The following is a 21,677-nucleotide window of genomic DNA, read 5'->3' on the forward strand; positions in this document are numbered from 1 at the left end:
TTTATTTCCCTATTTTAACCAGCTGTGGAACACCTTTCATCAGTAAGACAGCTCATTCATCACATTCATGTGTGAGTGTGTTCAAAGTGTTGTACCTCTTATTAAAATTTGCTTTTACAAACTTTGTAAGTAGTTATTTCTGGTATGGTTAGGATTGCCAAATTTAATCTGTTCATGGTTAAGTTTGAGGTCCTGGATAGGAGGACGAGGAGAGGCCTGGGGACAGTGGTTTACTACAGAATGTTTTTCTTTTAACTTTTTTTCATAGAAGACAAAATATGTCCCTTGGTATATTTTATAATCACCATCAGTAAAATCAGATGAATATTTACTTTTATCACAGTTATTCAGTCAACCTACTTCCTCAAATAAAGAATTAGCAGCTTACTCTCCAAGGTGCTTGTTTCAGCTGAATCATTCCCTTCAGACTTATCATTCTTACTAGTACTTGACTTTCTAGAGTTTTAACAAGTACGTTTACTAATTGTTTAGACACAGAAAAAATAAAAAACCCACAGATGTTTTAATAAGATTGTCAGCGTCTATAGTTATAATTTAAGTTTATTAGTCAATAATGTCTCCTCAAATGTTCTATGCACCTCAAAATCGTGTATATATACATGTAAGTCTAGCCAAAATGGCTCCAAAAAAGTCAAATGGTGACCTCACGTCACTAGACTTGAAAGGATATAGAGTTGATTATAGTCATGACTGCCACTCACTTACTAGTGCAATAATGAGAGAGAGAAATTGCATTAAAGTCACTTGTTAGCATTCTAAATGAGATTACATTCACAACAGCTGCCTACAGAAGAAGGTGCATAATTACTACCATTTTAATATGCCAGTGGGAAAGCAAGAGAATGCTTAATAATAATGCTTCCTACTTCTTTCTTAAGGAAAAGGTCTTTCAGGGTGGCAATAGTACCAACCTTACTAGTGCCCCTAATTTAATAAGCAAAGAAAGATGCAGTTACAACTAGGCACCAATCAACAGTTTAGAAGAAGGCTAATGAGAAAGGACAGAGTGAGAAATAATAAGTGTAATAAGACTAGCAATACAGTTACTGTTTTCTTGTCTGTTCATTTGCTGGTTGGAAATGAACAGCATGCAAAAGTCAACATTAATAATAATAAACAAACAACTATCTCCTTATTTTCTATTTTAGAAATGATTTGTCTTCTTCTCATTCCCATTCTCTTGCAATGACATATCACTGATTACTTTGGCCACATTGTCTGTGACTGTGAAGAGCTTTGGTTTTCCAGGACATTTAACTACCTTTACCTTTCTGTTATTTCTGCCATAATTCTGCTTTTTTTTTTTTTTTTTTTTTTAAAGGTTGGGCATTTTCAATTTTTTTTCTTCTGCACAGAGTCTGACATGTCTCATCGGTTTCTATCTTACCTTTTTCTTCCATATTCTTCCAATTACCTATCTATCACCACTGCCTTTAGACAGTCTTTACAACAAAAGTATTCTTTATTTGTTATCTCTTATAGAAACCTTGTGAGTCTATATTTCACAGGTCATCACCATCCTCTTATTTTCAAGATCAGAAAGGGCTGTCAGTGTATTTTACCATCCCTGGTTCTGAATGTGTGAACATAAGTCTGAATGACCTCCTGTAATCTCATTTTACATGACAGATTTTTTTAAAAAAATTCTCATGTATGAGGTAAAAATTTCCCTCACACCTCTCAACACATTTATGCACAGCATGTTCCTAGAACACATTGTTTTACAGAGGAACAATGGAATATGGCAACTGTATTTAACATGGGGATGAGCACCATCCAGCTGCTTGTCAGCTTGTGTTGCAAATAAAAGGACTTTTAGAATCAGGGGCATTCCAATATGCATTAACCAGCTATTTCATAGAGTTGAAATTGACCTGCCAAAAAAATATGTATCTCCAATTCTTATAGAGTTCTTTCTGAAGGCTAAACCTGTAAGCTACTGGACATTTTCTTTTTGTTGCAACCACATTTGAAGTTCTAGCATCCTCCTCATATAATACGTCACCATGGAGTGGGGAAAATAAAGACAGGGACTTACCATTCTGCACCCATCCCCATATCAAAGCTCCCTTTGGCTCCACACTGTGGTGTATTGGCTGAGAATGTGCACAGCAGGTTTGGAGTGCAATGGGAGACTACAGAGATACTAAATCCTATGGCAACCTTAGAAAGAAAACTGCCCACATTTTCAAGACCTGAGGTCATGTGGTATGATGATCTCAGTCTTTGCCATCTTCACTATCAAACGTCTGATCTTTGGGGCCCCCACTTAACCCTCAGAATGTAGCAAGAGAAGACACTGAATTAGCCACAAGCTGCTCTCTTGGATGAGCTAACATAAGTCACAACACAAATGTGGGATGTTTCTACTAGAACAAAGTCAGAGCTGAATGTCCTGCACAAGTGAGACATTTTCTTCCTGTCTTCTTCAAATCCATAAAAGACTTAAATTAACACATAAAACAAGCAGCTACATCAGGAGTTCAGCCCAAATAAATGACATCACTGTCAGTGAAGCTCCTTGTCTGAGTTTCCTAGCAGAAGTAGAAAGTGAAACAGTTTGGAATGATAAAGTGGATGATGCCAAAACAGTTTGCATCTATTAGCTGCCACCAGTCTTTCCAACATACAGAAGAGGGATTGTTCATTGCACTTCGGTGACAACTGGGTTACTGAAGTTCCTTTTGTTTAATATGGGAAAATATTCTCTTGTTTTCATGAGTTTAAAGAGTTTGAGTGAGGGAAAATTTATTGCAGACACAACACAACTTAAGTAGGTAAAAACTTGGCTTTTCTTTTTTATAAAATCCTTTTAGCAAAGAAAATGTCAACTCTGCTGGAATGAAACACATTCCAGAGTACAACATATCCATGCTACAATATCCAAAACCAACTTGGAAAAAGGCAACTGAATTAATAAATCTGAAATATTTTAATAATGTTTTACAATCAAGAACCCCCTATGAAACTGAGAACTGACCTAAGTGTAATCAAGCCAAGCATTAATAGCTGCGTAAATATTTTGAAGTTTTAAATTCTAAAATTGTCTTACTTTTGACGGTTGCTGTCCGGGTGCAATTGTAAAGGATGGCTAGCTCCCCAAATACTTTGCCAGGTCCCATGGTACACAGTTTCACACCTTCTTTTGTCACTTCAACCTTTCCATCTGTGGGGGAAAAAATACCATTTTAAGTTGCAAGCTTCTTTCTCAGCTATGTTCTGAAAATTTGTTCTAGATATAATGTAATTGAGAGTACCAGAACCCTTTAATTTTAAAACTAATTTAAAAGTATGTTCCAGAAAGGGAATTATATCATCATAATCCTTGGAAACAATTATTTTATAAATAATGCTTATAAAGAGGTATTGATTATTGAAGTTTCTTAATGGAGACAAAAGCTTAATGGCACACTAGAACAACATGTAGTTTATTTTACTTAAGACTTTCAAGTGAAATTCTCTCAGATGTTTTGTATTAAAAATCAGGAGATTCAGGTTTAACATCACACATGAAAAACGTGTTAACTAATTAACAGAAAAAGTAATCCTTGGAAACATTCATCTATGAATAAGGCAGCTATTATCAAAAGAAAAATTACTTTGACTCATGGCTATTATTTAATTCACATCTTAGAGTATCTTTTCTTTCTCAGGCAAGTCTGCTTTATCTGCTTACCAACAGTACACATATAGTAGGACTATACAGGGTATTTAAAAGCAAGGGCTGCAGAGATAGAAAGGAGGTCAGTGCCAATTTATATTCTTCAACCAACTTCAGACAAAAGACTGCCAGAGGAGGAAAATGGAAAGAAACAGCCACACCACCTACTATAAGCATACTGATTTAAAAATAGTGTTGAAGTATGATTCATAAGGGACAACATGAAAAGTAAGTATAGTAAAATGTGGGGGGAATGCATGGTTATTATGCCCAGTGTTGCCATTTAGAGTGAGACAAAAGATCACAAGAAAGGAAAACAAAACACCAGTGAATAAGGAAGAAAAAAAGACCCAACCAACAAAAAAAACCAACTTTCCCCCCTACCATCCCCCCCACACCTTAACTACTGATTTCTTTCTGGAATAGGGTTCTACAAATGTAGCTTTCTCTTTCCCCCCACCCCCACCCCTACCCCCCAATTCCATAGGCAAAAACCTTTCTACAGAATGCCTGCTGGCAAGAATTAGTGAAATTTCATACGCATAATGAAAATTCTGGTGCAACAGGCATGAGTGGCATCATGAACTATTATTTATATGAGAAGTACAGCCGATTCCCCCCACCTGGGGTGGGCGGCAAAACCAGCCATTAAAACACAGTTAAATTTGCACGTGAATTTTATGGGAATCCATATATAGTACCCTTGCAAAAATATTATACAGTTTACAAAATTTCTAAACCTTTAAAAAAATAATCAGGAAATGATTATTGCCCAGATTATGTGGTTAGTTCCCTTAATCATCTCCCTGCCTTTGCGGGGGCCTCAGATATTGGTGCATCTTGCTCCCTCCTATTCTCTGCCTGTGGCACAAAATAGTCTAGACTTCTATAGGTCATAATACTTTGGTCTAATTTTTGTTGTTGGGTTAAGAGCTCAGATGCTGGGTGGTATTGGTGGCCTGTGAGATAGATAGATAGATAGATAGATAGATAGATAGATAGATAGATAGATAGATAGATAGAAGGTCAGCCTAGATGATCTAGTGGTCCCTTCTGGCCCTAAACTCTATGAATGAATAGCCAATTCCTTATTGCAATACAACCCTTCATCACTCATGAATTACTGAATGAAATTCTCTCGCCTGTGTTTTGCAGAAGGTCAGACTAGATGGTCCCTTCTCACCTTAAAATCTATGAATCACTTCACAAAAATCTACACTGCCCATCTTTAATTTTGTCACCTAAAATTACGGGAAAAAATAGCAACTCAAAAATAAGTTAGCTGTAAGAGATTATAAAATTTCACTTCATAATCAAAAAATCCAAATATTACCTCACTACAAACACCTATGCTAATCACTACACAATATAATTAATGTTAAAAAATTACCTGCCTGTAACGGTTGTTCTTCAAGATGTGATGCAGACATGTATTCTACTTAGGTGTGTGCATGCCTAACACACTGGAGTCACAGAACTTTGCGGAGCAGTACCTGTAAGGGTACTGAGGGTGGGTTGTGGAATACACATCTACATCACATCTTGAAAAACAACAGTTACAGGTAAGTAACACTTTTCTTCTTCAAGTAGATGCAGCCATTGAGGACGCATAGCCTGAGTTACTTCATATACTGTCAAGAGAGGAAATTATCCATCTAGAGATAGTTTTCGTTTCATACGTAGACTGAATGAAGGGTCAATCAGTCTTTGCAGACTAACGAGATGAGAAGAGGAAAGGTTTGTTCCTATCCAGATAAAAAACACAACATTGCCTGACATCCAATGTGTGAAGATGTGTTCCTCTAGGGTTGAATGCTGCTTAGGGAAGAACACTGGTAAATATAGTTTGGTTCAAGTGAAACTGGGAAACCATCCAGGGTGTCACTGTGGGCTTACTTTGTCGATAGAAAATTGCATGCAAGAAGGCTCTGCCATCAAAGCCTGTGACTCAACCTCTCTCTTTGTAAACATTATCATAAGGAAGGTAGTTTTCTGACACAGAAGGTAGACAGAAGAAGTTGTCAGAGGCTCAAACAGAGGTCCTATAAGAGCCACTAAGACAATATTAAGGTCCCACAAAAGAACCATCTCTAACTGGTGGATGGAGACCAGTGACTCCTTTCAAAAACCTCACTGTAGTGCAGTTTGAAAAAACTGACTTCCCATGAAAGGGCAGAGGAAATATCAAAATGATCTCCAGGTAGACTTTCAATGAACTAAGAGCAAGACCAGAAGCCTACAGATGTAACAGGCAGTCCAAAATGTTCTGGATGCAAGCTAGCTTTGGTTGGACTCCCTGGGCTAACAACCATATTGAGAAGCACTTCCAGTTGGCTGAATAGGCTGCTGTGTTCGAGAGCACCCTATTATTAAGCAAGATTTGCCAGATTGAAATGATGTTCAGAAGCTCTTCCTCATCTAACCATGCAGCTTCTACACCATGAGATTACAGAGAGCTGAATGCAAAACCTGACTGTGATAGTGAGTCAGGAAGTCGGGATAAAAGTGGAAGGGATATAGGAGCTGAATCAATAACATGAGGAGCTGGAGAATCAACATTGCTCCATCATGGTTCAGGCAATGAAAAAGAGCTTGACATGGTCCAAGTTCAGCTTGAGAAATGCCAGTGGGATGATCAGACTGGGAGGGAAAACCAAACAGTAGTGCTGATTCTCAGCTCAAATAAAAAGCAACAACCAAAAAACTGTCATCTCTCATGGGAAACAAGTCAATCATCAGGATTCCCCAAACTGTGAAAATGGTCCACAGGACACAGGGCTTCAGAGACCACTATTGATTCAGGTAGAAATTTCTGCTGAGGTGAACCTCCAGGTGATTCCAAGTGATTAGCCAAGAGATAATGTTTTCCCTGAAGCAAGGAAGACAGTCCTGATTGCCTCTTGATGCAGCACATTGCAGTCTGCTCCCTCTAGTCTGTTCACATAATACACTACAGTGGTATTGTCGAAGAGCATGAAAACTAAATTCCTGCCGTGATCAAAGATCTGACAGATATTCTAGATGGCATGTAGCTCAAAGTCTGGTTCTGACCACAGGCCTTGAACGGTCAGAGATCCCAGATTCAGTCCCCCACCTAGTAAGGAGGCATCGGTGACTATAGTCCTGGTCAGTGGGAACTGACTGAAAGGAATGCCCTCGCATACATTGTCCTCAATTGTCTGTCACTGTAGGGAGTCCAGGACTGGCAGGGGGAGTTGGACCTACTGTCCAAGGGATGACGAATCAGACGATAGACTGTCTTCAGCCACATCTGAAGAGGATGCAGGCTCGCCTGGCATATTGGACTACTTGTGTGCACGCAGTCATATGGCCTACCAGCTTCAGGCATACCCAGCTGTGGTTTAGGGTTAAGACTGCAGCTCCAGACATAGGTGGCAAATCGCCTGGAATTGCTCTGTCAGTAGAAAGGCTCTTGAACTTAAGTTTAGCATGGTCACAATGAACTCAATTCTTTGAGTTGGAACCAATGCTGACTTCCCACTGTTTAGGCCTAGATGATCAAGTAGGCATAGTGTGAAGTGAACATGACAGAGGACTTATTCTCTGGACTTTTCTCTCATCCAGATGAGGGAAGATATGAATTCCCCGCTGTTATCATAATCATACACTTGATAAAAACCCAGGAGGTGCAAGACAGACTGAAAGGCAGCGAAGTGTCCTGCTAGTGCTGGCCAGCCATGATAAGCCTGAGTAACTGCCTGTAACTCAGAAGGATTGCTATGTAGAAATAAGCATCCTGAGGTCCAGGGCAGCAAACCAGTTGTTGTGATTTAAAGGTGGGGAGGATAGTTTCTATGGTGATGTATCTGATGCATTTGTTGAAATCACAGAGATCAAGGATAGTTTTCATCCCTCCCCTGGGCTTCGGGATCAAGAAATACCAGGAGTAGGCCCCCCATTCCCAATGCTGAAGGGGGACCTTCTGTACAGCCCCAATATCACTAGAGACTGAACCTGCTTGAGGAGCAGAATCTTGTGAGAGGGGTCCCCGAAGAGGGATGGAAAGGAATTGTATGGCATAACCCAATCTGGTGGTGCTTAGGATCCAGGTTGTTCTTGGTAATTGAGTCCCAAGCAGGGCTGGCTCTGGCTTTTTGGCCGCCCCAAGCAAAAAAAAAAAAAACCTGCGGCGCGGCCAGAGTACGGGTGCAGGGGAACCGGCTGAGGGGGAGGGGGAGAGGGGGAGATAGCGGGAGGGAGAGAGAGAGAGAAGGGGGCGGCCAGGGCTACAGCAGGGGCACTGCCATGCGGCCCCTCCCCCTGCACCGCCTCCTGCCGCCTGCCACGAGGGCTCCGCTCCGATTGGCTGGGAGGGAAGGAAGAGGACTGCCCTGCAGGACGCTCTGGTTCTCCACACCGCTGCCCCCTACAGGGCAGCCGGAGCGGAACAAGAACAAAAAAAAAAAAAGCGGCCGTGCCGCCCTAGGATTGGGCAGAATGGCACCTCGAACAGTCTGCCGCCCCAAGCACCAGCTTGCTCAGCTGGTGCCTGGAGCCAGCCCTGGTCCCAAGCACAGCAAAAATGAGCCAGCCAGTCCCCCAACAGGTCAGAGAAGGAGAGGTCACCCCTGGATAGCTGTCCAGGACACGAGTCAAAATGGGCCCTGGCTGAATGCCAGGGGATGGAGTGTGCATGTATGTGTGTGTGTGTGTATGTGGGGAAAGCCAGCTGGTTAAACCCAAAACCAGAGGAACTTCTCCTCTGGGAGCTGTGGCCCTTCCTGGAGTAGCCCCACTGCCTTACAGGAAGGGAGGACTGCCCAAAGAAATGCTGCAAGTGGTATTGCTGCTGTTGCTCCTATAGCGGTGTCTCTTCACAGCTGGAGTATATACTCCCAAAGAATGCAAAGGAGTCTTTAAAAGAGTGCAGTGTTTCATCTTTTTTCTGAAAACAATGCTCGTCCATCAAAAAGTAAATCTTCAGTTGTCTGCTGCACTTTGGGAGCAATGCCTGAATACTGCAACAATGAGGCCCTTCTCATGGTCACAGCCAATTTCTTAATTCTGGCTGAGGCATCTGCCAGATCCAGAACCCACTGCAATGAGGTCTTGGCCACCATACAAGCCATGTAAAATTAATTACCTAAACACTTTGATGAGGCTTCTGGCAACTTATCCACAAGTTTAGATATGGTCACCCAATTAACAAAGTCCTATTTAGAGAGCAATACCTGCTGGTTCACAAAACTCATCTGCAGGGAAGAGGAGGTATAAATCAAGTCCTTCCTCTTGGACTTTTTGTCATTAAGTGTGGATTTATACCTTCCCTGCCATGCTCTGTCATTTTCTGCAGTTACCACCAGAGATTTAGGGGATGGGTGGAAGTAGAAATCTTCAAAACTCTTCATGGGGACAAAGTACCACTTCTCTGAACACTTCAGTGTGATTGGCAATGAGGGTTGGAGCATTCCAGGGGGTCTTTCCAGGCTCCAAGAGACCCTCATTTATTTGGAGGCCTACTCCCTCCAGAGCTGATTATTGGAGACTATCCAGCAGCTTATGTGTATTCTCCAGCAGGAATTCCATCTGGATGCCTCAGAAGGTCATGATATCCCTTAAAAGTCATCAGACACCAGCAGAAAGACAGACACTGGCCCAGTAGAGTTGAAGAGGATGAAGATGCAGTTTGCTGTGCCAAAAACAGGTTCTTTTCTTGCACCACAGGATCCAGTCAGAATAGCCCTGGAGATCCAGAGGGAACAGGCTCAGCAGTCGCTTGCAGCTGAGGTGGTTTGGAAGTGGATGACAGTGTTGAGACCAATGATCTCACTCTAAAGCGAGTTGAAGAGTTGGACCTCAGGGACTGAGGAGCATCCCAAGGAGACCATTGGGCATAAAGGTAAGGCATTTGTGGCCAGTAGGCACTGAGCCAAGAGCTCCTGTCCCAACCAGGGCACAGATGCCAATATCAGTACTGATAGTGATCCAAGGGAGATATCTGGTGCCTATTGGGTGACAACAATGGGGAGGATGACCCCAACCTGGATCTTTAGGAGTCCTGGAGGTTCTCTGCTGACAATGGGGGAACCTGTCCTGATGGGACAAACAAATGGTCAGACTCATCTGAAGCCCAAAACAGGGATGGCATCAATGTTGAGGAGGAATGAAGGATCAATACTGGCAATACTAAATGAGACTCCCAGCTGGTACTGGAAGATGTGCCAGCGCCGAGGCTAAGGGCAGTACCAAACTTGGTGGAGGGGTCTGCCACCAAGATAATGATGATTCTCAAGGATGCACCACCATCGAGGGGGGCCTTTGGTGCCGGGCATGGTTTGGGCCTCAACTCTACACTTTGAGCCCCTGGCACCCTGAGCTTGGCAGCTCTTTGATGAGGCCAGAAGGTGCCAAGGGTATAAAAGCAGATGAGATGGTAGGAGCCATAGTATCAGAGAACTTCTGAACAAGTTAAGAGTCCAGGACTGAGAGGCAAAGTGTCATGGCCAGGTCATAGGTGGCCAGATTTAGTAGTCAAAGCCAGAGTCTGCAATCACAAGACAGGAGTAGGAGTCAGATGGCAGGAGGTCAGAGAGTCAGGAGACAAATTGAAGGGTCAGAACCACAAATCAGATGCCAGGAAATCACGACAGGAGAGCAGGAAGCACAGGGCACAGAGTCCAGAACAGAGTGGAGCCCAGTTATTCAGATAGTTACCTTTTCCTGCTGCTGGCTTAAGGAGGGCCAGCAGGCCAATCAACTGCTCTGAGACTGGCAAAAATGACTTCAGCTGCAGACCCTCAAACTGGGCTGAGCTTCACAGGTCCCAGGTAGGCAAGCATGGAGAGCTGAAGCATAGCAATGCAATGAAGTCTTGGCCACTCAGAACCCTGCAGACCCAGGTTCAAGGCAGGTCTGATGCCTCCTGTAAAATTGTCACGGTGGAAATAATTGGCGCTGGCATAATCGGTACCAGACTCAATGGACACCTTATGGCTGATAATGGAGTTGAGAGTATGGGCTCTCATTGATTTCTGCACAATACCAGGAAGTGGTTGGACAGATCTGCTTCATCCTATGTGCCAGAGGGTGTACTCTGCCAGTAAATGAGGAGGAGTCTTCCTGAGCCCTGAAATGGTCCTAATTTGTTTTATGGGACCTCTTTCTTGCCATCTTCTTTGGGGAAAACACCAGAGCCTAAATGTGGAGCAACAACATGTGCTGGATTTGAAGTCAACCGAAGATCAAAGGCCTTAGTGCCAAAGGAGGTCTCAGAGCCTGCTCAGGAATGTGCTGCTTCAGCCACAAGTATCTCACCATGAGTCCTCTTTGGGAATGACTTATCGATGGAGCACAGGGCTTTATTGCATTCTTCACTGAGACGAGAAGCACCTCATGTGGGGATCGCCCTTCCCCTCCCCCCAACGCACAATGCTTGAACCCTGGTGAAGGCATCACATAGGGAAGCCAACTATTCTAATACTATATTAAACACTAAATTTTACATAAGGTACTAAGTACTGTATACACGAGAAAAAAAAATTCTCAGAAAACAGACCGAAAGTGTGAGGTGAAAACACCACACAGACCGAGAACTCTAGCCATGGGTGGTGAGAAAGAAATGAGGGGGTCGGGGCGGTACCGCCCTTATAGGGCTAGGCAACTCCAGTGAGCTCTGTGCACTGGCACATAAATGGAATACATGGCTGCATCTACTTAAAGATTACAAAGTCTACATACATTTACATAAACCTAAGCCACACTATAATAAACACATTTCAGAACAAGCACAACAATCATTCCAATACTATCCATATTATTATTCTGTTCTATCAACATATCACTCTACAAGAAAACATATAGAACTCTGACATAACTTAATATACCATTTTCTTTCTAGATATTTAACAAATAATTCAACAGTGAACATCAACCAAATATTTCTATTATGGAATAAAATGTGTGCGTGCAGGGATTGATGTTAAATTGGGGTGCACAGTATAAATTGAATGAGGTTTATAGTGAGCAATGAAGGGGGAATCTGTTCTTTTTCAGAGTTTAATGTTTGCGTGATTTTTAAAGGTGTACAATTTTTGTACAAAAAAAATGTTATTTTGGATAATTGCTGTATTAGTTGGATTCCAATTAAATGTAATTTCCACCCTATGTTTTTAAAGCAAAATTTTGTTATGTGAGAAATAAATGCTTTTTTTATTTCTATTATTTCAAATTATTTCTGTATTACGTACAGTAGATGGACATTTTCCAAGGCAGTGATACAGTTAGCCCAGGCCTAACTTAAATCATGAGAGTAATCTCATTGACATCAATGGAACTACTCACATGTTTAAAGTTAGGCACTTGCTTAAGTACCCTACTGAATTGTTTTGTTTTTTGTTGCACTTAAGTTTAGTATTTAGAATTCACGTTTGACTGTACTCAAACAGTAACACTACACAAACAAACAAGATATAATCAGCTGAGCACCTCTGCCAATTTTGACTTTACATGAATGTAACACTTCGTTGCTTACATTAAATCATTGGTCTGCACTGGGTCACATATGAGTCAAATGGTTATCTCAAACAAGCATATTCATACTCATGTGTGCACAGATTTGTGCATTGATCACACGCACACACAACTTGAATATATCAACTTCTGGTCCACAGTTGAATACAATGGAGGCTGTGTTTAATGAAAAACCAGCATGCCCTTCACGATGCTTTGAAAAATTCAAGGAAAACTGTATAAAACACATCTATTCTTAAAGTGTTTGAGCATAAAGATAGGCACACGTAGTTCCTTTGTGTATATTTATGTAATAAATCCTTAAGCTACAAATCAGTCTTGCAGTTCCACTATTGTGCAATTGATAAAGTGGAACTTGTATTGAAATCTCAGAGCATATTTACTTCTGTGCTATTCAAATAAACTACAAGATGTAAAACTAAAACACATGTTACAAGAAACAGCTTATCTCCATGAACTGTTTGAAAATGGCAATATGTCAAAGAGAACTACAAAACTTCTAATGCATGGTAGCAGGGTACATGCAGGCAGTTACCGTGCAGCAAAAGGTAGAGTGTTGTACGTTTACTCCCTGGCTTCCCATGCACTAACAGACAGCGTAAACAAGCCCAAAGAAAAATTCAGCTTCATATTTGAGAAAAAGTATAGAAACGATCACCTTAAAAATCACAATTTGGGTCAGGTTATTCATTTAATCATGCATTTTACATGCTTTGTGCAGGTTGTATTAACAATCAGATACCAGCATTGAGTGTATATATTAAATAGGCGGCAAAAGATAAACTGTTACAGGTAGCTTTTGTTATTAGAGTCATTTGAATTAAGAAAAACAAAACAACTGTTGCATATCATTGTTTCTTGATAACAGACATTATGTAAAGGTGCAGCAGCCCTGAGGCTTGGCTTTGCTTTTAATGCACTACTGACAGACTCCTGAAAGCAGCTGTTCTCTATAGGGAAGCACAAAAAGGAGAAAAAAAACAGAGTAATGAATGATGGCATGGTGCCAGATTATGTATCTAGGATTATGTAGAATGAAGGAAATTAAAGATCCAAACCGAGGCCAAGACAGAAAAAGCTTACACATGCTGTTCACATTTACCACATATTTTATTTATAGGAAAGCAAGGAATTGACAAAAGCAGACTTTCCTTGTGATAACTCCTCCATGTATTGTACAGTAAATACCACAGAAAGCAGCATCAACACCTGATCCACATTTTATTTGTCTCAGTTTTTCAAATAAATTGCTATGTGTCTTCCCTTTAGATTATAAAAACAGTTACATCTAATTTCATTTAAATTTGCTATCGTGCACTGAAGCCAGCCTGCCGTTGCAGAGAAGAGCAGTTGCAGAGCAGAGCTTTAGAAGATTAAAAACAACCTGCCCAAAGGAGAAAAACAATTTTATATGTCCCTTTTGTAGAACAGCAGCTTAATGCTGGTAGAACTACTATGGATAGGCTCACACTTCCTTCAAAAAAAGCTGCCTCAATCCCACATGTGTAAGTAATCCTGGGTAGTAGAATAAACTTGCAATATTGAGACCAAATCTTTCACCATCACCACAAAAGAAACCCCAATCTATAATCAACAGCAGTCTCAAGCATCATCATCCATGTTATCAGCACACAACACAGTAGCAGCCACATAGGAGGGCTCTATGAAATTCTCTTGGGAAGCTATTTGCCAGTTACTTTGGATCAGTACAACATGGAGTGCACGATTTTTCAGTTCCTAACATAACAGCAGGAAATAAATTATATGTCAATGCTGTAAATGCGAAAGGGGAAATGAAAGTCTAAAGATACTGTGATACTCAAACCAGATATTAATACTTGCCACTGATTATGCCCTGTAAAGCATCCATTGCCAAATACCCAGTAAACAATGTGTTCATCAACATACATAATAACGAGGAATGAGTGGAAATGTTAGAATGGATAGTAGAATATATCAGAATGCATAGAAGACCAAGTGTGAAGTCTTAGGCTAACTGAAATGTGTGGGAGTCTTGCCACTGATTTCAAATGGGCCAGAATTTCACTCCTGGTATTCATTGTCTGTGCCCTGTGCCTTAGGCATACAGCTTTTGGAAATTTTTCATTTAATAACTGCATTAAAATCTTTATTCCAAGATGTATTTTATTCTAGTCTGTTGGAGTGGTTTGAGTCAATGTACAGTAAAAGCTTTGTTATCCGGCATGTTGAGAGAATGGGAGGGTGCTGGGTAGTCAAAAATACAGTTAACTAAGAGTAATACTTACCAATGAAGGGAGTGAGTTTGGATGCGGGATGGGGCTCTGGGAGGGAGTTGGGGTGCGGAAGGAGGCTCAGGTTAGGGGGTTGGGGCATGAGAGGGGTTTTTGGGTGCCAGATCTGGCCAGTACTCACCTTGGGCAGCTCCCTGCAACTGGAGATATGTCCTTGCTGCTCCTAGGTGGAGATGCGGCCAGGCGGCTTAGGGCAGGTGGAGGCAGCGTATGGAACCCCCATGGCTGTTCCACCACCTAGGAGCAGCAGGGACATGTCGCCACTTCTGGGGAGCCACATGGAGCCAGGTTAGGGAGCCTGCCAGCCCCACGCCAACCAGACTTTTAATGGATATATGAAATGCTGGTTTCTAGAACTTTCCAGGTGGTAAAGTGCCAGATAACACAGCTTTTACTGTACTGTTATCCCACCTGTTCAATTAATAGATGTCACAATTTCCAATGTTTCTCCAAAAAAATTCAGAATGTTGAAGCACATACTTGGTACAGCCTTGCAGAGTTTTGCAGGATTATTAGAGGATTTTGCAGGGTTTCTGCAGAGCTACAGCATGGATATTTCCGCAGAGTGCTCTGCAGAAAGGATGTTGACAAATATTTACAAAGTGAATGAGTTTGCCTGACTGTTTACAGCTCATAAATGGTTTTAGAGAAAATAAAGCCACCAATTTTTTTTTGTAGTAATGGTTAGAGAGATTACATTGTTTGAAAGCACTATAAATTCTGTCATACTGTCCAAGATGTCATCTCTTGCTTCACAAACCAGGTTATGTTTATAATCAACGTCAAATCCCATTTTTTATACTTAGAAATATACATCCAGATTCTGATCTTGGTAGCAGTGGTATATCAAGAGATTAGAACCTAGCCTTCTTCTTATTTTACATTTTAGAATTCTCTGTGTGTATTCCACTTCACTCTTCCCATTTGAAAACTATGAGTTTGATTCTAACTTATAAATATGTTTCTCCATATTATTAAAGGGGGAGTAGCAGAAGCTAGGGTTAGCTTGCCTAACAATTTCATCAAAAATAGTTTTTTTTGAAAAGCTTGAAGTCTCTATGACTTGCAAAGGCCCTTGAAGATTGGCAGGAAGATACTCCTAGGATCAAGACTTCATAAGTGCCAGTTCAGATTTGGACAAGTTACAAGCTATTGAAAACTGCTAACTCTGATTTGTTGTATCCATTGTACAGTTTGTTTGGGGCATATTCCCAACACCCTCCATCATTACAGAACATAGCATATGCATCACCATTGTTCCAACATTCTACACAGAGTTCAAGCTCTGAATGGGACTTTACTAGAGTCAGCATAACCCACTGAATCATCTGTCTGCACCTCAGTTTCCACTACAACTCTTGAAACAACTCCCACAGACCCAGGAGTTTTGATCAACATTCCTCTTCTTGTAGTAAGAGATTTGGTTCCACCACAAACAGCTCTGTTAGTCATTCAAGTCACAGATAGTCTTCACATATTCCTTTTAGCACACATTCCCATTCTGTTTTTATACATCAAGCTTAGCTGGACAAGGTTACAGGTTCCATCCCCATTCCCGCTGTCACTTGGCTCTTCTCTGAGCACAGTAAGCTCCCTTTAGCCCTCAGGCACTTCTTTTGGCCCAACCATGTATCATGGCTCCACCTGAGTGCTCACTGGTCCACTATGCTTCTCAGCTCTTTCTGCTCCCCGCAGCTCTCATTCCACCAGGATAGTTTGAGTCCTGGCAAGCCATCACTCTAGCCCTACCACAAGAAAACCATCCTCTTCCCTCCCAGTCTCATCTCTGTGTAAAACAGGCAGCCCATCTCATAGGAGGCTCCGCCTTCCAGATGCAGCCATATGACCCTGGGTCACCTAACTCAAACACAAGCTGGAGTTTGGGGACTTAACCCCTTTGTAACTTTAATATTTTTACAGTTTTCTCTTTTTGTATGTTGTGTATTCTCCAGGAAGGATATACTGTAATAATTATATAAGGTAAAAACATGACAGAGTTAGTCACAAGCCACAACACTATTCCGAGCTCTGCCACAGAGTTCCCTTGTGACCTTAACTTCTTTATAACTCAGTTTCCGCATCTATAAAGTAGAGGTATCGCTGTTCTACCTTAGGGTAATGTGAGGACTACTAGATAATTGTTGCAAAGTACTTTTGAACTCTTTAGTTGGAAGGCACTACTGGTTTAAAAACTAATGGTGCAATATGGCCCCAATTGATTTTTGGGAATCCCACAACCATCTTCACTATTCTGTTATTTAATTAGCCTTTTCTATCAATATGCAAGATGGAGAGTTGCCTTTTAGGGGCTGATTTTTTAAAAAAAAGGATAATGGAGGAGGTAATGAATGAGTAATTGCCTTATGCATTAGAATTCAGAAGCAGAGCCAAGAGAAATTGACCAATTTTGCTTCATGGGTGGTGGGAATGACAAAATTTAGCACTATTATTTTGTTTTGTATAGGTTTGTACCAACTACATTCCACTATGAGTTTCAAGTAGAAACTCTAGAGTTCAGCATAAAAATCAAAGCCTTCCTGAAATCTCTGGGAAGGCAGCAACTTGCTCAAAACAGGTTCAGGTTCATAACAAAATAAAAAGCCAGTGACTTAAGAAAATTTCACACAGCTCTATTCAAAAGTGAAAGAACAACAAATGAGAATTTTAACAATAGGAAATAGGCCTTGAGTTTGGCTATTCACTGAAAGACACACTGATTTTTTTTTATATAACCAGCAGATACATAGATAAATACAGAATTTAAAAAGTGCAGTGGCTGTAAAGATTGGCACATTTGAGGGACAAAATCCAGGTTTTTGTATGTGCCCATGGAAACCACTAATCAATTGCCAGTGTTTTGGATGTTCTCAGACTGGTTTTGTGGATCTCTAACAGGTTACAATTTTAATTTGTTAAAAAAAAACACCACCAACTCAACAACATTTAAATCATCAAGTTATCCATCCAGTATCGCCCATTCCCAGTTTCTGGCAAACAGAGGCTAGGGACACTTCAGAGCATGGTTTTGATTCCCTGCCCATTTATGATTATCTGTTCTGTTCATTCCCTCTGACGCACCTGGTATTGACCACTGTTGGAAGATAGCATAATGGGCTAGATGGACCCAGCATGGCTGTTCTTATGTTCTTAAATGCAAACTAAAGTTGTTGGTTTTATTAACAATGAAAAATGACCATAGGACATATTCCCCTAAGGAATGAATCCAAAATGCTGACTAGCAAGAAGTTGTGGAGGACTTCTTTTGATACAACCACCAGAAGGACATTTGCATCTCCCAAATTTACATGTGACAGTTATCTTTAAAGTGTTTGTTTTCTATAAATATATTAAAATTTATTATTTGAATGGTAACAAGTGAGAATCCCATCTGTTCATTAGTTCACACAAAGTTTTCTACCCATTATCATTTTGATGAAACTCGCCTTTGGGTTTCAGTGTTTTTATATTTAATTTACATTGATATTAACATACATAGTTTTTGTATGTCACCTATTATTACAAAAATGTCTCACGCTTTCCTTGGAAATATAGTGGAACCTCAAAGATACAAACACCAGAGTTACGGACTGACTGGTCAACCGGACACCACATGGAACCAGAAGTAAACAATCAGGTAGGAGTGGAGACAAACAACAACCCCCCATGCCCCCCCCCAAAAAATACTGTACTCTGCCTATATTGCATCTTAAAGGTAGGCACATCTGGGCTGCCTGTCCCCACCCCTTACTCACCACACGGGGGTCAGCCACTTACAGGTAGGAGGTGAAGACACAGAGTTTCACAGGCTGTGAGCCCCCCAGCAGGCAGAGCAGGAGTGATGCTGGGGTCTGAAGCTTTCCTGTAAGCCACAGGCGCAATTCCCTCCTTCCACTCCGGGAAAGAAATTTCCCGAGCCCCTGCTGGAACCTGGACCGGAGTGTTTGCTGGTGCCCAAACTCCTGCCTGTACACTGTGCTCTGGAGGAGCAGCTCAGTTTTAAAGGCCCACAGCCTGCACCACATGACCTCTGACACTGCAATGACCCAGGGCGCCTCACTCATCACCCTTGTAGCCAGGGGCTAGAACCAGCTGCCTGTGCACACCCTCACTCACCGGGCAGCCACTTGCAGGTAGGAGGTGAAGACGCTGAAGTTTGCAGGCACAGATGTGAGCCCCCAGGCCAAGCAGTCCTCCCTGAGGAGCATCCCATAATGTCTTGTTCAGAGTTACAAACATTTCTGAGATTTTCATCTCCATTCCTGAGGTGTCCGTAACTCTGAGGTTCTACTGTAAGCACAATTTTTTTGGCTCCCGACAAGCTCAATTCATAATCAATTAACACCAAAACCTTATTTTTCACTGCCACTAATATGAGCTTGATTTTAGAGGTGCTGAGCCACCTCATGAACATCTAACAAAATGGATGGAGTAGGAAGAATTTAGCAGGACTAGGCTCTTTAAAAGGAATAAGTTAGAAGGAATCTTGGCAGTACACTATCCATGTAATGACATGGGTTCAACTACTGAAACCAACAGCCAAATTTCCATTGACTTGAATAGAAGAACGGGCTCTATGTTAGGAAAGAAGACTTTGTACAATCCGCATCTACAGTATGGAATAATGAGAAAGAACAAACTAGCACATATATATTTTGCAGCTACTGTATTTAAGACATTTTACCGATTTTGCCTTTCTGAACTCAGCATTTTCATTTCAGATGCCTTCTTTTATTTCTGGGAACTACAATTTTACTATTGAATATTAGCACCTTTGTGAATGATTAATGATATAAGTAATACTTTGTGTTTTGATAGCACCTTTACCTGTGAGTCTTCAAGAGCTTTACAAACATTAGTCTTCACAGACCTATTGAGTAGGATGGTGCTATCCTCTCCATTTACAATAGGTGAGAAAATGGAGGCACACACATGTTAATGTAATGTCCAAAGTCATGCAAGCTACTAGCAGAGACAGCACTAGTTCTCCAGCCTCTTGTTGGGCAATTCTGTGCTCTAACCACTCAACACTCCTTCCCTCAATTATGACCTGGGTTCCCCCAAAATTCTTTTAGAGGACAGGACAGGACAGGACAGGAGAAAGGCCAGATTTTATCACAAGCCTTTGCCCAGGAAAACCTAGATCCCAGGCAATGATAGGAAAGAGGTCAGAAACAACATAAAGCTTAATAAATGTACTGATTCAGAAGGGATCCACAACTCCAACTAAAAAAAACCTTAAGTGTAAAGCAAATGTAGCAACATAATATAATCAAAAAATGACAAGATACAGTAAATCGTCTTCTTATACTTGGGTCATAACAAACATTATACACTCATACATTTCAAAATACTATATGGTATCAAAACTAACCAGGGGCATTCTGCCACTAAAATTCCAACATTACCACTTACTGAGGACCTAAATACTATCACTACAATGGGTTTTTGCTTTTTTAACCTAAAAATAAATCCTGTCCATGAGTCCAGTGTCAACAGTCACTTTAACCATTATCCTGTTCCAAACGTGTTCCAATTTGTGGACCTTGCACTGCACTGCTTCTGTTCTACCCCTTGTTTATATCCCTTGCACATAATATGAGAGAAATTCTGCTTTTGCTGCTCTGTTATAAGTGATCTGGTAATAGTGAATGGGCCACATCCTCAACATTGCTTGGTTGGATCTGACCCCATGCATGTCGTAGCTGTAAGATGAATTTCTTTTTCACATATATTCTCAACAAAAGAGAACGCTGGTAAGTCAAGTATCAACATTTTTGTCAGTTTGGCATTAAACAAAAAGAACAAAGTGGGAATGATTGAATTTAGGCAAAGCAAGAAGGGCACAGACATCAAGAGCATCACACTGCATCAAACACCACCAGCAGTAGGATCAAAAGAGCAGGCATAATTTAGATAAGAAGGTACTGTACGTACATGCATATGGAGCTTAGTTGCTGCGGTAACATCATGTGGAACACTATCATTGTCCCAAAGAGCAGAATTCCTCTAAGCAGCACTGAATCTGATCTATACACTACATTCAGTTACAGGACAACAGACTATCATGTTTCATCTTTCCATACTGCTCCCAATTAGCATGCCTACCTCAGTTTGAGTAATGTCTCTCACTTCAGTCCCAAAGTTACTGCACTCCACCCAGATCTGGTGTCTCCTCATTTATACTGTTGAAAATTTACATAAGAAATAAAGAATCATGAAATTAAGATTATAAAAAACAATCAGTAATGCTAATGAAAGGAATCCCCATGTCATTTTAAGCTTCCTGCATGAATAAAATATTTGTGTCCTTCATTCTGGGTCACACATTGCATTCCACATTTGGGTGTTGTCAGGTGGAGAGGTATGCCAACTAGCATCACAACACTTCTGAAAACAAAGCAAATGTACAAGTGAGAACAACACTTCAGTGCACATCTTGCTGCTGGAGCTGCTGCTCTGCTTCCTGAAAACTAGAGGTGCTGTCATAGGCAGTGCACTGGGATAAGGTGGATTGACCTCCATCTGTAGCCATCTCTTAGCAATTAATATTGGTTTTCCAATCCTCAGTTGCCTCCTGCTATTCCTCCTGATGGACTCCATGGCAGCATGTTCATCTATTTCCAGACACAAGAAGAATCCTCCTTTCCAAATTTAGCAGCAACAGCAGACACTGCCTCCCTCCACCTCATTTCCCCCCTGGGCAACCTGAACCCTGGTCTGTCTCTGGAAAGTGATTCCTTGACAAAAGGGACCTCCTTGTTGGGTTTGGAAAATTGGACCTAGATTTTTGGGTATCGACTCCCACAGATCTAGAGGCAAAATGGTCTGGTTTGAGAGAAGCCAGTGCTTAAGAAGCTATTTAACTAGCTTCCAAGCTTGGTCCTCAGCATCCCACTACAATTCTTTTCTAGTAGTATCTGTTTGGAGAAGAGGCTGATTTTGTGAATGTAGGACCCACTCTGCTGTGGCATCTCCTGAGCCTTTTCATTTTGTCAGGAATGCCTCTGGTTCAGAACATAATTCCAATTCTTTTCTGGGACATGCGTTCCCTTACAGAGCAATATACTAATAAACATGAGGCTTAATGCCAATAGTGCAAAGAATCTGTTCCCAGCAGGGCCGGCTCTGGCTTTATTGCCGCCCCAGGCAAAAAAGCCTCCAGCCGCCGCCCCCCCCCCCCCCCCAGCACGGCAGGGGAGGGCGCCGAGCCCGGCCGCGGACCGCTCTCCCCA

The 21,677-nt window shown here is 41.4% G+C and overlaps 1 protein-coding gene across 2 annotated transcripts in view; it reads right to left on the bottom strand.

Annotated features, from left to right (window-relative positions):
• Positions 1-21,677, bottom strand: part of PRKG1 (protein kinase cGMP-dependent 1) — a 925,158-nt gene that overhangs the window by 561,337 nt on the left and 342,144 nt on the right. For both annotated transcript variants that reach the window (XM_054034323.1, XM_054034322.1), the window contains exon 3: positions 3,074-3,187. In XM_054034323.1, the coding sequence (XP_053890298.1) occupies positions 3,074-3,187 (114 nt within the window). The remainder of the gene's footprint in view (positions 1-3,073; positions 3,188-21,677) is intronic.

The sequence above is a fragment of the Malaclemys terrapin genome, chromosome 7, assembly GCF_027887155.1.
Source record: "Malaclemys terrapin pileata isolate rMalTer1 chromosome 7, rMalTer1.hap1, whole genome shotgun sequence".
NCBI lineage: Eukaryota > Metazoa > Chordata > Testudines > Emydidae > Malaclemys > Malaclemys terrapin.